The sequence below is a fragment of the Elephantulus edwardii genome, unplaced genomic scaffold (genome assembly GCF_000299155.1).
Source record: "Elephantulus edwardii isolate Elephantulus edwardi_28Jun2011 unplaced genomic scaffold, EleEdw1.0 scaffold00165, whole genome shotgun sequence".
NCBI classification, from domain to species: domain Eukaryota; kingdom Metazoa; phylum Chordata; class Mammalia; order Macroscelidea; family Macroscelididae; genus Elephantulus; species Elephantulus edwardii.
The window spans coordinates 6280702-6295914 of record NW_006399915.1 but is presented as its reverse complement, the minus strand read 5'-3'; the positions used below and the strand labels follow the sequence as shown (position 1 = coordinate 6295914).

Below are 15213 nucleotides of genomic sequence, written 5' to 3'. Positions count from 1 at the left end.
CAATTTAGCTACACCTTTCATCCTTTCATTTAAAATTCTTCTACATCTACTTCTTTTGTTTTGGTGATGTCTGATAATACTTATCAGTCTTAAAAATGATACAAGTCTTAAAGTATAGGTTAACTGCAGAAAGATATAACAGTCTTCATGTTCATACTTCTGTTTTTTCCTTCCAGAGTTTACTTCCTAACTGCACAGTCTGACTATAGGATGCAAGGTGGAATAACCTCTGCAGAGTCTAGAGCATTACTTTCACACAGAAATCCCAGGCAATGAATGAGTGAGGGAGTAAGGTGGTGGAACACAGCACAAAGTCACTGCAGTTGCCAAGCAAAACTTCCAGTCAGTAATCGAAGTGTTTCCTCATTACAGCTACGTCCCTTACCTTATTTACTTACCAAAGAATGAGAAGGATGTTGGATCAAGCCCCAGAGTTTCACAACCAGACATGTTCTGATCATGGAAATCCTGTAACAATACGCCCAGCACTAACTCTTCACTCATCATGTACTTCATAAAGCTGTCATCTTCCAAAGGAACCCCAAATAGCAGCTGGTAAGTGACTGTGGCATTGTCACTACTGAAAGGAAACCAAACAATTAAATATCAGAGGGATCACACAGCAATGCGAGGGATCAGCATAAACAATGTGTTTAGTTCAACGTGTTCTCTCTGCGTACAGCAAAGTAAGGGTATCAGCTCAGAAGAAACCATCATCACAAAATACTGGGGTGAGCCTAGCCTCCATCTTCCACCTAATACACTTGGGACAGGTATCCAAAGAGAGAAGGGGCCCAGAAAAAGGTATCCAAAGACAGAAGGGGCCCAGCTCTCATCTAAGGAAAATCGAAGGCTTCTTACATACCTTGTCTGTCCAGCCCCTTCGCTTCTGTCCCTGAGGAAAGCCAAGTAAATTTGTCCTCCTCTCCTCCTATCTTCCCTTGACACCCTGCCCCCACAAAGGTGAGTCAGAGGTATTCCCTTTATTTACCCTAAAAACATGTTGGAAGTAAGATCCCTAAAGTCCCTACCATTGTCTGAATCCAGGTAGTCCCACACCTGACACTTAAACCAACCATAAATTAGACAGACCTCCCTGGCCGCTCCCCAAAGTTAGAAGCATTTTCAGTGCTAATTTCAGCTCCAGAGGCCCCTAAGGCAGGAAAATTCAGCTTTATAACACTCCCTAATGGGACATAGGGAACCAAGTTTTCATTTCTTTGAACTTATCTTTCTCATCTTGCAAATAAAAATAATTATATGGCTTCCTTTTGTTAATTAGAGGCATATACTTGTAGTTAAATACTACCTCAACATTTGGGTTTTTCACAATTATCTTATTACTTTAGTCCAAGATGACCCAGATAAAGAGCTAGCAATAAAATCATAATGACCACATCTAGGACCATCACCCTAGGGCATGTTCTACAGAACTTTGCTCCTGCAGTGGATGGGGAACGAGCTCCGCCTTGTGGCCAGAAGTTATATAGGCCAACACTGTCAGTTTAACAAAAGAATTTTATAAGTATGTCTTAGCATGCTTTCCAGTTCTTCCCAAGTTAGATTATGCTAAGTGAATTAACTCAATCCCATAAGGACAAATACTGTAAAAGACCATCATTGTAGAAATAGATAACCAGTAAAAGGTGAATGAGCATCTAAGGGCAGGAGTGGGGAGCAGAGGGATGAGGATGGGGTTAATCATAGGGTCGAAAAATTTGATGGGTGGATGGTGAGGTGGGTAAAGAAAACAGAAAAGATCTGGTGTGAAAAACAGTGTATACAAATTTTTTTAATAAACCATATTGTTGTTGTTATGTGCCATCGCGTCGCTTGTGACTCATTGCGACCCTATGTACAACAGCCCTAAACTCTACTCTGTCCTGTGCCAATCGCACTGTCTCTGACACTCCCATCCCGATTATCCCAGTTACTGAATCAATCCACTTCATAGAGGGCCTTCCCCTCCTGCGCTGTCCCTCCACCCTCCCAAGGATGATGTCCTTCTCCAAGGACCTCTCCCTCCTTACATGTCCAAAGTATGTTAGACGGAGCCTCAGAATCCTTGCCTCCAAGGAGCCGCCCGGTTTGACCCTTTCCAGGATGAATCTGTTTGTTTTCCTAGCAGTCCATGGCACTCTCAATACTCTTCTCCAGTACCACGGCTCAAAGGCATCAATTTTATGTTAAAAAATAAATAAATAAATGTCTTGGAAAAGGTGCAGCCGAGGTGCTCCTTGAAGGAAAGGAGAGTGAAACTGCATCTAATACACTTTGTGCATGTTGTTCGGATGATCCAGTTCTTGAGAAAGGACATCGTGTGTAGAAAATGGAGGGCCCTCCACAAGGTGGATTGACACAGTGACTGTAAAAGTGGGCTCGAGTGGTTGGAGATAACAAGAATGGCACAGGATAAGGCAGGTTCCGATTCATGGTTCATAGCATTACTATGAGTTGTAGTTGCCTCAATGGCATTTAACAACAACAAATATGCTCAAGAAGGGAGCTCTACTGCCCAAGTGGGAGAGGAGTTGTCCTGCCAACCCACACTCAGGTAGTTTGAATTCACCAGCTGCTTCAAGTGAGAAAACTCGCCAATCACCTTAACAGCCTCTGAAAAGCCCCTGGAGGCTCAGCTAGTTAGTTCTAACAACAAAGAGTGAGTCAGCAGGGTCAAGGGGGCGCTCTCATGGCATAGTTCATGGGGAGTTGTGCTGCTAACCCAAAAGCAGTGCCTCTCTGGAGGTTCAAATCCACCAGCAGCTCCGTATGAAAGACAGGCAGTCTCTTCTTGTAGAATTTACAGCCCCCAAACGGAGGGTTAGCTGTGAGTGAGTTCTGAGTTTGAGTTGATGTAAGACCAAGAGAAATCCCCGGGAAGTAAAAATGGTTAGTGTGATAGGCTGCTAACCAAAAGGCATTAAGTTCAAGTCCACTCAGAGGCACCTTCTGGATGGATTGTGTGTGCTACACTGAAACAGATGAGGGAGTGAATAATTTAAAAGCGATGTATGATAGGGTATTATGGTTATCACGGGAGTCCACAATTGGGGTTGCATGGTGGAGTGTACTTGGGGCGGTGAGAGGGGTGCAGGAGGGGGGGATTGTGTACCAGGGAAGGAGTGTTTCTTTTACTTTTGAAAGAGAGGAGCGAACTGGGGGGCGGGGGGAGACGGCTGGGCGGGTAGAGAAGTGCACCAATGAATGAATGAAAATCCAAGATCTCTGTAGATGCTCATTAAAATTATTAAAAAAGAAAACAGGTTTGGTGACTTACTGAAAAATCAGCAACCTGAGGCACAGTTTCCAGAACACAGTTCTATTCTGACTCGTGGATGGAGGGGTCTTTAACAGAAATCTACTGTTACAACAATTCTTTTTCATTGTTTTTCTCCCCTTCCCCCAAATCTGTGATACAAATGAGTAGTATGAACTCAGGAGAAATTCACAATAAGGATGCCAGTTCGAAGTACCACCAGATAGATAAGCAGAAGATACACCTTTTAGACACAAAAACTTTCGTTTCTTAATTCAACATTGAAGGAACTCTGCTTGAACTCCAACTGCAGTGAAAATGTTTTCCAGTTAAAATTTCTTTCTATGAAATCCTGAATTCACATGTTGTTGTTGTTATGTGCCATTGAGTCACTTGCGACTCATAGAGAACCTATGTACAACAGCCCTAAACCCTGCTCTAACCTGTGCCAATCACGCTGTCTCAGACACACTTACCCCCATTACCCCAGTCACTGAATCAAAGAATATATTTTCTATACACATTTTCCCTTCCAGTAACTTTCTCAGGATTGCAGTGCAGCTTCTTGCCACCAAGCCATCAGAGCTCCCTCCAATAACTTTATAAAACAGTATCTCTAACATAAATTCTTGGCCAGTTTCTAGTGTTGTTTCACTCAAAAAATTGCACATGCATATTCAGAAGAAATCATACGAAATTGTTGACTGCTCCAAATTTAGTAGAAGGAACAGGAATAGATAAGGTATGTAGAATTGCATGTTCACTGGAGTAGTGGGAAAGCCAGGCTGTTCCCGGAGTCTAGCTCTTTGTACTTTTAATAACACACAAGAAGAACGTACTCTGCATGGCTTGTGGTCCTCAAGATCGAAAGCCAATGTATAGATTCTATCCTTGCCATCACATCATTATCTGAGATCTACTTCTACTGCTTCTAGTTTATTTGAGTTTCTGTGTTTAAAAAGAAATGGTTGCTGGAACTAGCTTTTCCTCTCTCCATGTGATCTTGGCTGAAAAATCTGGAGCTCTTTTTTTTTTTTTCATTCGTAAAATAAAAAAACTGAGCAAGTCGATTTCCAAAGATTCTCCCAAACACTTTACAAAAAAGGACTTGTGACAACCTGATTTTATTACTATTACTATTACTATTATGGAATGAATGAATGAATGAATGGTGATTTCCAAAATATGTGTCACTAATAATAACCCTTAAATCTGTGGTTATTGGTCTGTTTAGAAGTGAGTTTTTTCTTTGTGCTAAGAAGCCATATAAATATAGACTGCATTTGAAGCCAATTGCCTTTGAGTTATAAGAGTATCTTAGTAAGAGGGATGTAAACAGAGATGGAGGTATAGCTTCCATGCCATAGGAGACGGCTGAGAATTCAAGAGACAAAGACCTTCTCCCATAGCCAGCGTGCTTTGATTCTTTGCCAAGGTTCTACCACCTTGTTTAAGTGATCCTCCTCTACATTACTGCATTCCTTTCCCCTCCCTCCCCTCACGTTGTTGTTGTTGTTGAGTCAAGCACAACCCACAGCAACCCTATAAACAACAGATCTGAACCCTGTCCTATCAGGTGCTAACCTCACAAGCTCTGGCACACTTCAGCACATTGCTGTAGTTACTGTGTCAATCTATCTGGGTGAAGGTCTTCCTCTACTTAGTCATCCCTCCAACTTTCCCTTCATTGTTGTTGTTGAGTATCATTAAGTCAGAACCAGCCCATAGCTGACAATCCAAAAGGTTTTCAGAAGCAGTAAAGCACATAGTCAGCATGTATACCTGCCACTTGTACTTTTTACTACTTATGCAAAAATAATCACATACAACTTTATGCATGCAAAGAAAAGTACCATACTGTATGCAATTTTCTATGCCTTGCTTTTTTGTTTTTACCATTCAAAATTACGTTTGACATTAACTCTAATTTGTTATCTCTGGATGGAATTCAGTCTACCTTCGGAGAGAAAACGCCTCTCTCTAAAGCCAGTGCCCTGAATAGTGGTGCTCTGGTGATGTAGTCTGTAGAGAGTTGTGTTGACTTCCCTGTTAGTTCAAATCCACGAGCAGCTCCATGGCATAGTGGTGAACAGGCGTGCTGCCAACCCACAGGCATGCCATTTGAACCCATCAGCTGCTCTGCTGAAGAGAGATGGGCAACCTTCTCCTGTGTGATTCACTGACTCTGAAAACCTATTGGACGGGCAGCTATCATAGCTCAGTTTCAACTAAATGGTACATAATAACAACAGCAGCAGCTCTTTGGAATAAAGAGGGACAATCTCCTCTCTGAGATCTACAGCCTTGGAAAATCCACCAGGTGAGTCAGTCATGTGTTTGTTCTGACTGGATGGCAATGAGTGAGTGAGTATATGTGTTTTGAGAAAAGCCATTTCTGTTTCTTAAAGCTGCCCATCTGTGGCATTTCTGTAATGGTAGTACAGGATGACTGAGGCATCTGAGACCCAGGGAAATAAGTGGTGAGCGAGTCTTTTCCCAAAGAAAAAGCCCAAAACACAGTACTCCATAATCTTACCTGAAATCCATTATTTCAACTGATGAAAAATAGTGCTTCAGAGAAGGCGATGAACTGTACACATCTGTGAGCTAAAGCAAAGGGCGGCACATCAAACACAGACATTATTGATCACTGACAGACATTTCACATCACCTTGAAAACTAAAACTGCCCATGCTACCTAGGAATTAACGTTAACAAGAGGCTCAACAACTAAAGCCTACCATAAAACAAAACTCAAATTGACACTCCTGTCTAAGAATCCAATAGGTAGGGTCTTTCACCACCTTATACATTGCATAGGGCACTCCAGTGGTATATCTTGTACAGCATTGTGCAGCTAACCCGAAGGCCAGGCCTCTCTGGTGATTTAAATCTATCATAAACTCTTGGAAGAAAGATGAGGAATCTCCTCCCACATTATTTATAGTCTCTGAAAACCTAGTGGAGGGTCAGTTGCGAGTTGGTTCCAAATCAATAGCAATGAGATACTATGCACAGACACTTGATGGTCTTAACAGTGATAGCAGTCAGTAGCTGGAGACTTCACAGATGCCAAGGACCATAAGAAGGACCGAATGCTTCACAAAGGCTGTGAGGGGATAGCAGCTCAGACCACTCAGTGTGAGTGAGTCACTCCTTCTTTTCCTCCTCCAGAGCTTCATATCATCAGGATGAATAGTCATCCGAGCATGACAACCAGGCTTAGTCCTGTCCAACTGCAAGATGTGCTTGAAAGGTGTTGATATCAAAATAAGGATGTCTATGTTTCCAATGACTACATTTCATACCTTCACATGTTTGCCAAGCTTAGGTCTTTATGCAAGAAAAATAAATAAATAAAGCTCAAACTAGTCCTAGATACTACACTATTTCCTCTCTCTCTCTCCCTTCCCTCTTAAGATCATATTCTGAGGTCACCATGCATGATTTTCACTGCACATTTTCATAGATTTACTATTTATGCAAAAATAACAACCTGTAACTTTTAAAATTCAAATAAAAAGTACCATATTGCACACAATCTTCTATGATTTGCTTTTATTACCATCCAAAAGTATATTTGCAATTTATTCCAGTGAGATACACATTTGGTAAATCTAGATGGAATTTGGGCCATCTGACATAATACTCCTGGTGCAATGGTTAAAGTTTCTGGCTGCTAATCAAAAGGTAGGAAAATTAAACCCATCAGCTTCTCTGAGGGAGAAAGATGAGGCCATCAATTTCCTGAAAGGCTTTTTTCCTTGGAAATCTTTTGGGGTAGTTTTCCTCTCATCTATGGGGTCACTATGCAGAACTGACACAATGATAGTCGAATTTTTGTTTAACTCCTGTATGTTGTTATTGTTGTTAGGTGCCATCAAGTTGAATACAACTCATAACAATCCTGTGAACAAAAGATTTGAACCCTGTTCTACCCTGCACCATCCTCACACTTCCTGACACACAGAAGCCCATTGTGGCAGTCACCATGTCAATCTATCCACTAATCTATGTCAATCTATTCCACTAATGATTATACCAACTGATTCATTTCTCTACTGATAATGTTTGTCATCCATCATTGACCCTGGGAATTTCATTTTGGCACAAGTATGAGCTTTCCTCCTATTTCTCTATTGCTGCTATCGAGTCTATCTGACTCATAGCTGACCTTCCATTGGGTTTCCAAGACTATAAATCGCACAGGGGAACATTACCTAGCTTACTCCTGTTGAGCCACTAAAGGATTCCAACCCCTAGAGAGGAAGAATAATTTATTCACTTCCAATACCTTTCATGAAAAACATAAATGGCAATTGTACACATGGCCCTCATTAGGTTGACTACATCTGGGGAAAGAGAAGATGGGGAAACTCAATACAACCAGACCAGAGACAGACTATGGAACAGAGCATCAATTACACATGTATAAGCTCAAATTAAAGGTGAAGATAATTGAAATAAGTCCACAAAAACCAAAATGACACTGAATCTATCCCAAATAAATTTAAAAGCCATTTCAAGAATAGATACCATGCACTTAACACTAATGACTGAAGAACAGAAGAGTTTTGAGATGACATCAAGGACATCATCCACAGAGTAAAAGTTCATTTCAAAGATAAGAAAGGCCAAACTATATGTCAGAAGAAACTCTGAAAATTGCACTAGAAGAACAAGCCAAAACAAAGAGAAGAAAATGCAAGTAAAAGAGATGAATGGAAGATTTCAAAGGGCAGCTTGAGAAGATAAAGCAAAAAACTATAATGAAATGTGTAAAAGTTGAAGTTTAAGAAACCAAAAGGAAAAAAAAAAATCTTTCAAGCTGAAAGATCTGAAGGACAAATTCAAGACTCAAGTTGCAATACTGAAGGATTCTATGGGCAACATATTCTATGGGAAGGAAACATCAAAAGCTGGATTACACTGAGTCACTATAACAAAAAGAATTGGTCTGCATCAAATCATCTCTAAAGTAGAATATAATCAAGAACTAATGGTAACAAAGAAAGCAGTTCAAGTAACAACAATATAATTAATATCAATTTGTTATCAGGTGAGTCCAATCCTTGTAAAAATACATCATTCTTGAGAAGCAGAGAAAGTCAGCAAAATATAGAACCTCAATGATCTAGACTGACACAGTGAGAGTAACAATGGGTTGTAGCATGTTGGAGAGCAGGTTAGGGCAAGGTTTTGATCTGCTGGGCATAGAGTCTTATGAGTTGTAATGGACAGAATCTAATAACAGTAACAATCAAGAAAGAATGAGTGTGGCAGGGGTCTTACATGCCGTAGATAGAACAAAGTTTCATTCTGTTGTGAATAAGGTCACTGAGTCAGAGTGAACTTGGCAGAACCTAACTCCCAACTGGAATAGTTACCTAGAAAATCCAGGGTGTGTCTTCTAAGACTCCATTTTTTTGGGGGGAATTAAAAGGTTATAATTCAGATTAATAAAATCCACTCAAGACAGCTCCCAAAATGTGCACACAGGCACCTCAGCCCTAAGACTTCTTTGTTGTTGTTGTTACAGTCCGCTGATGTAACGGGCATATTTACACAGATGTGAGCTGAGCTTCTCCTACATGGTGTTGTGCTACTAACCAAGTAGACCATGTCTGCCCTGTGGTTCAAATCCACCAGCTGCTGTGAGGGAGAGAGATGGGCAGCCTCTTCCTGTTAAGATTTACAACCTCAGAAACTCAAAGTAGGGTCTCTATGAGTCAAGACTGTCTTGCCAACATTGAGTTCATGTGAGTTCCCCACACTGCCTACTTTTGGTTCCAGGAGTTGGGGCCCACTTTATCCCTTACTATGGTGTCTCCACACTGTGCTTAGGTTCTGACAGCACACACAGCTAGGAGCCCAGGGAATGAGTCACCAGAGTGACTCAGGAGCTAATCAGAAACCAGCTCTCTATGATGTTAGCAGAAGGGCCATTATTAACACCTGAATCTAGGAAGGGCTGAAGAGTATACTACACAGGTAAGGAGTTGTTTTAAACAAAGCAATGCTTCCAAACATGACAGAAAGGAAAATCTGGCAGTGAGACATGAAAGGGGGTTAGGGAGACTGTACTCAGGAAAGCATGACAAAAAAGCAAGGAAAAGAATATACTTTTCCAGTTCTCCCTCTCATTTGCCTTCCATATCCAGAAACTTTTGGAAACTGGTTTAAGTGAAAGAGATGCCTTATAAATAGACAGTAGCATCTCTACTATTTGTCCCCTTTTTTTTGCTCTTAAACATATTCATATTTGGCTGGGAAGCAAGAGACAGGCATCATTGTGCCTTCCTGAGTCTTTAATCATCTGAATACTAGATAATTTTTAAAATTTTTCCCCTCTGGTGGTCTAGTGTTAAGCAGCTGCACTGCCAAAATGAAGGCAATACAATTTAATAGCCAGCTGTCCCATGGTAGAAAGATGGGCAATCTCCTTCCGGGCGATGTACAACTCTGAAAACCCACTGGAGGGCCAGCCTGTTGCTTCTGCACCAACATCACTTAACAAGTTCTTTACATGCAGTCTTATTTGCATCTGTGAAGTACTGAAGAGAAGTACAGCTATTTTCATTTTTCAGGGGAAAAACTAGCTCAAGGAGGTACGGTCTCGGCCCCAGATATTACTTCTGATCCCTGTTCTTTCACCAGTACAGAGAGATGAGGTAAAAACATATAGAAACTTTGCTCATGTCTGACATTTTTGCAAGAGATTTGTCTTTAAGGTAAATAATTAGCATATACTTTCCTTTTCCCACAGGAAGTCCAGGTTATAGGAGGTAATGCGTGTGGATACCACTTATTTCACCTCTGCCCAACAAATGTAAAAGTAAACACAGGAAAAATTGTCATGTGCTGTTGAGTCGACTGTGAGTCACAGAGACCTTATGCACAAGAGCTCTGAACCCTGTTCTATACACTAAATCAATCTCACTGTCTCTGACACACCTACCCTCATTACCCCAGTTACTGTGTCAATCTGTCTCATCCATGATCTTTCTCTCCGACACTGTCCTTCTACCTGTTCAAGCATAATATCCTTCTCCAAGGACTGGCAACATGTCCAAGTGAGACGGAGCCTATCCTCTCAGTTCCTACTCTAAGAAGCAGGAGAAAGGGAATGAGGAAGGCGGAACTGCTGAAAAAATTTTTAAAAACAAGAAAAGGAGAGAAATTGAGAATAGTCATCCCAGGGTACAAAGCCCCCAAATAAAAGCAGTGTTCAAAAGTCCTGCGGGTAAACTAACAAAATTCATTGCCATAAATGTGATTTCAACTCAGAGAGACCCTAATACAGAGTAGAATTGCTCCATTGGGTTTCCAAGACTGTAAGTCTTAACAGGAGCAGATTGCTGTGTCTATTTCCCTCACAGAGAACCTGGAGGATCGGAATCGGTCACCTGTGGTCAGCAGCTCAGCAGTTAGCCCACCAACTATGACACGTACACTGCAGAAACGATCTCTGGGGTAACCTATCCAGAAGTGCCTCTTCAAGAGCTTTTGTAGAAACACAGCAAACAAATAAAACCAAGTCAGTTGCCTTCTAGTTAATTTCAATTAACAAGAACCTTGGGTATAAAGTAGAACTGGGCTTCCCAGGGTTTTCAAGGTTGCAACCTTTCAGAAGCAGACTTTCGGAACCCGCCATTCTTCTGAGGTGTTTTCAAGGTTCAAACAGCTAATGTAACCTAGTTCTCTGCCCTTCACACCACTCAGAGACCCAGGAGGAACCACTTGAAAACCAAATAATGACAATAACCCAGAGACTCAGGAAGTACCACGTGGGGAAAAGAAGAACTCATATCAGAGAATAATTCAGTTGGTGAAGATTGGTCTTGTCCAGGTTTTCTTGTCAGAAATTTGTCTAGGCCTGGCTGTGAACCACTCTTCTCTGACAGGATGGCCACAACCACCCAACAAACCTTATGGTCTGACTGCAGAGATTCCAGACTCTGCAGTGTGTCCAGAGACAGTAAGGTTGGCACAGGATAGAGCAACCCTATGTACAAGAGCCCTAAACCCCACCCTAAGGACCAGTCCAAATGACTCATAGTGACCCTCTGAACAACAACATATCTGTGTCTATAAATTTCTATCTATACATCTCATAAAGAAAAATCAGTTGCTAGAATGGGACATCATGTTTAGTGCATCAGTGAAACTGCAGCAAAGATTCAATGACATGAACTGACTCAATAGCTTCAACCATGGGCTCAAGCTTACTTGAGATCATAAAGATTGCATAGCACTCGACAACACTCACTTCTGCTATTTGCAAAATTGCAACCAGTCAATGCCAAAGACACTGATTGCAACAGTGGCCCTTTAAGAGCTCTTACTAAAATTCTAAAATTACACTTCTAAAAGGATTCATGTGATATGATACAAAATATTAGCCTCATACTCTCTTCCAATCTGGGAAGGGTCAACAAGACCACTTCACATCCCTTTTATTACCGCCTAGTGGTCTAAAGGAAGCCTGGAGTCATTCTCTGCTTCACCCTAAAACATCCAATTCCTCATTAACTCCTTTTGAGTTGAAAGCACCTCCTTGATTCCACTTGAATCTTCTCTATGGCCCCTGACATCACCCTAGTTCAAGCCTTCATTTCTTACCTGGACTCCTGCTGTAACTTTCTAATGATGCTTTCTGCCTCCAGTCATGCTTTACCAGTTAAAATGCACACTGACCACATCTATAGGGAGTTGAGGAAGCTCTATTGGTTTAGTGATAAGAAATTGCACTTCCAGTGCAAAGGGACATGGTTCAAATCCACCTGCTGCTCCATGGTAACAAGATGGGTCATTTCCTCTCATGTGATTTAGCCTATGAAAAACCCCTGGAGGGTCAATTGTGGGTCAGTTCCAACTTGATGGCACGTAATAACAACATAGGGAGCTGAGCTGCTAACACAAAGGCCAGATCTCTGGTGATTCTAATCCCGTATTGACTTCATGAGAGAAAGAGGGGAATCTCCTCCTATACAACTCAATGACTTGGAAACCCAATGAGGGTCAACTATGAGTAGAAATTGACTCAATGGCAATGAATTTGAGATCTCATGATAAAAATAATGTTTTCAAAAAGCAGGATAATGTCAATGATTTATCTTCTACCTTCAGGATTGTTTTTGCAAGTCCAAGTCACACCCTTTGCAAATCTCCTGATTATCTGTGCCACTCATTTTATCTAGAATGTTCATCTTTCAAGACTCAGTCTGAGTATCACCTCCTCCAAGAGGCTCTCAAAGCCTCCATCCCCACCTCCAGTAGTTTCAATACTCCTCCCCTGCATGTGGATAACACACTGTGTCTATGTTGTAATAGAACATGCTACACTGGTCTTTAGCTATGCTATATTCATTATGTGGAGGTCTGTAGCCTGCAGAGAGTTACACTCCTTGCAACTTGAATCCACTAGTGGCTAGTAGGTAGACAGATGAACAATCTCTGAAAACCCATTGGTCAGCTATGAGTGGGTTCCGACTTGATAGCAATGATTTTTTTTAACACTATATACTTCTTCTCTGTCATATTAAAGACCCTCAGTGAACTCCAGGTCAAGGCAAAGATAAGATAAAGTGAACAAATGAAACACTGTCCAGCAAAACTCATTTATTTGTTTGGGACCAAGACCCTTCTTTCCCATTTTGCAGAGGTAATATTTGTCTACGCCTCATTGTTAACAGAAATCCAGATGACAATTCCAAGATTGGAGCTGTTTACTATATTATTTTATACCAGAAGGATGTCTATTTGTGTTTTATTGTCTATGCAAAGGCATTTGTATATGTGGAGCATAACAAATTATTGAGATAAATGAGAATCCCAGAACATGGAATTGTGTTCATGTGAAACTTATACCTAGATCTAAAAGAGCAAGGGAACACTGAATGGTTTAAGATCAAGAAAGGTGTGTGTCAGGGCTGTATCCTTTCTCCCATTTAATCTGTATGTAGAACAAATCATTCAGGAAGCTGAGCTCTGTAAAGAGGAATGTGGTACCAGGATTGAAAGAAGACTCCTCAACAATCTGTGTTATGAAGATGATACAGCTTTGCTTGCTAAAAGGGAGAATGACTTGAAACACTTGCTGTAGAGAACGAAAGACAACAACCTTCAGTGTGGGTTACAACTTACATCAAGAAAACAAAAACCCTCACCACTGAGCCAATAGGCAACATCTCAATAAATGTAAAAGAGAAATTGTCTATGACTTTATCTTTCTTAGATCCACAAGCAACACTTGGCACTGACAGCCAGGAGATTAAAAGGATTACTGCACTGGGAACAGTCTGCTCTCAGATACCTCTCCAAGTTCTGTATAGCAAAGATATCAGCTTGAAGAGTAAGGTTCACCTGATCCATGATATTTTCAATTACTTGCCAGGCATCTGGAAGTTGGACAATAAATACAGATGACAGAAGAAGAATCAATGTCTTTGAGTTGCGATGCTGGAGAAGAGTGCTGAATGTCCCATGGTCTCCCCAAAGGACAAACAAGGAGGTCTTGGAAAAGGTGCAGCCAGTATGCTCCTCAGAGGCAAGATAGTGAACAATTGTCTCACATACTCTGAGCACATTGTTAGGAGGGACAAGTCCTTGGAAAATAACATCATGCTTGGAAAGGTGGAGGGTGATTGAAGGAGGGGAAGATCCTCAACGTGATGGACTAACACGATGACTGTAACAGGGGGCTCGAGCGTGTCAGAGATGATAAAAATGACACAGGACAAGACAGGGTTCAGATCCATTGTTCATAGGATTGCCAGGAGCCATAGTCACCTTGATGGTACTTTGTAACAACAGCATTCTACTACAACTTACCTACTTTTACGCCAAGTGCTCAGTAAACAATGTATGAGGTGTAATTACCCTTTCAGTGAGCAGATGCGGCAGCTTCTCCTCAGTAACACACTCCTCTGGAATCTTTAGCATGATCATGAATGTTTTGTTTGATGATAATTCAGGTATCTCATATTCATCTTCATCAATATAGGTTGCTAAAACACATGGGACACAAATAAAAATATAGGTAAATATGCATGTGAAATAATAAATCTTTTATTCTGTTGACTAAAGCCCACTGCCATGGAATTGTTTCCAATTGGACCACCCTTCGAGCTTACAAGGCTATAAATCTATAAATCAGAGACTGCCTAGCTTTCTCCTGAGGAGCCATTGGTGAATTTGAACTGTCTCATGACTGGACCAGTAGACAGAATCATGTTAGGCAAATAGATTGAATTTGTCACTAATTTCCTTTTGCTTTTACTTTCCACATTTAATGCTCCTTTTACTTTCAATATTTAATGCTCCTGGTAGCAGTAGGCAAGAAATCAAAAAGTGTTGCATTGGGAAAAATCTACTGTCAAGGATCTCTCCAAAGCACTTAGGAGCCGGTTTAAAGACTATAGTGTGTCTGAGCCAAGCCATGGCATTTTCAGTTGCTTCCTATGAATGTGAATGTTGGACAAAAATTAAAGATGACGTAAGAAGAATCAGAGTCTTTGAATTACTCAGGGAAAAGAACTGGCAAAAGGACAAACAACTCTGTTTTGGAAGAAGTAAAACCAAAGTCCTCCATCGAGACAAGGTTGGTGAAACTTTGTCTCATATACTTACTTTGGGCATGGGGCCAGTCTTTGGAAAAAGATATCACGCTGGGAAAGGGGGGGAGTCAGAGAAAAAGAAGACCTTCAACAAGATGGACTGATCCAGTGAGGGTGGCTCAAGACAGGGAAAGCTTCCGACCTGTTGTTTATAGTGTTGCTATGAGTTCTATTTGACTCAGCAGCACCTAACAACAACCACCACTTTTCAGTTAAGCATTTAACACGCTATGCACAATAGAGAGCTCTGGTGGCCTAGTGGCAAGAAGCTGCACTGCAATCCCAAAGACACTTGTTTCAAGGTCACCAGCTGCTCCATGGGAGAAGGATGGGTAATCT

At 41.2% G+C, this 15213-nt stretch overlaps 1 protein-coding gene across 1 annotated transcript in view; it reads right to left on the bottom strand.

Annotated features, from left to right (window-relative positions):
• Nucleotides 1-15213, bottom strand: part of LOC102867078 (chromosome unknown open reading frame, human C3orf52) — a 43726-nt gene that overhangs the window by 3108 nt on the left and 25405 nt on the right. Inside the window, exons 3-5 of the mRNA XM_006895357.1 lie at nt 14138-14265; nt 5793-5863; nt 399-580 (exon numbers count right to left, since the gene is read on the bottom strand). Coding sequence (XP_006895419.1) covers nt 399-580; nt 5793-5863; nt 14138-14265 — 381 coding nt within the window. The remainder of the gene's footprint in view (nt 1-398; nt 581-5792; nt 5864-14137; nt 14266-15213) is intronic.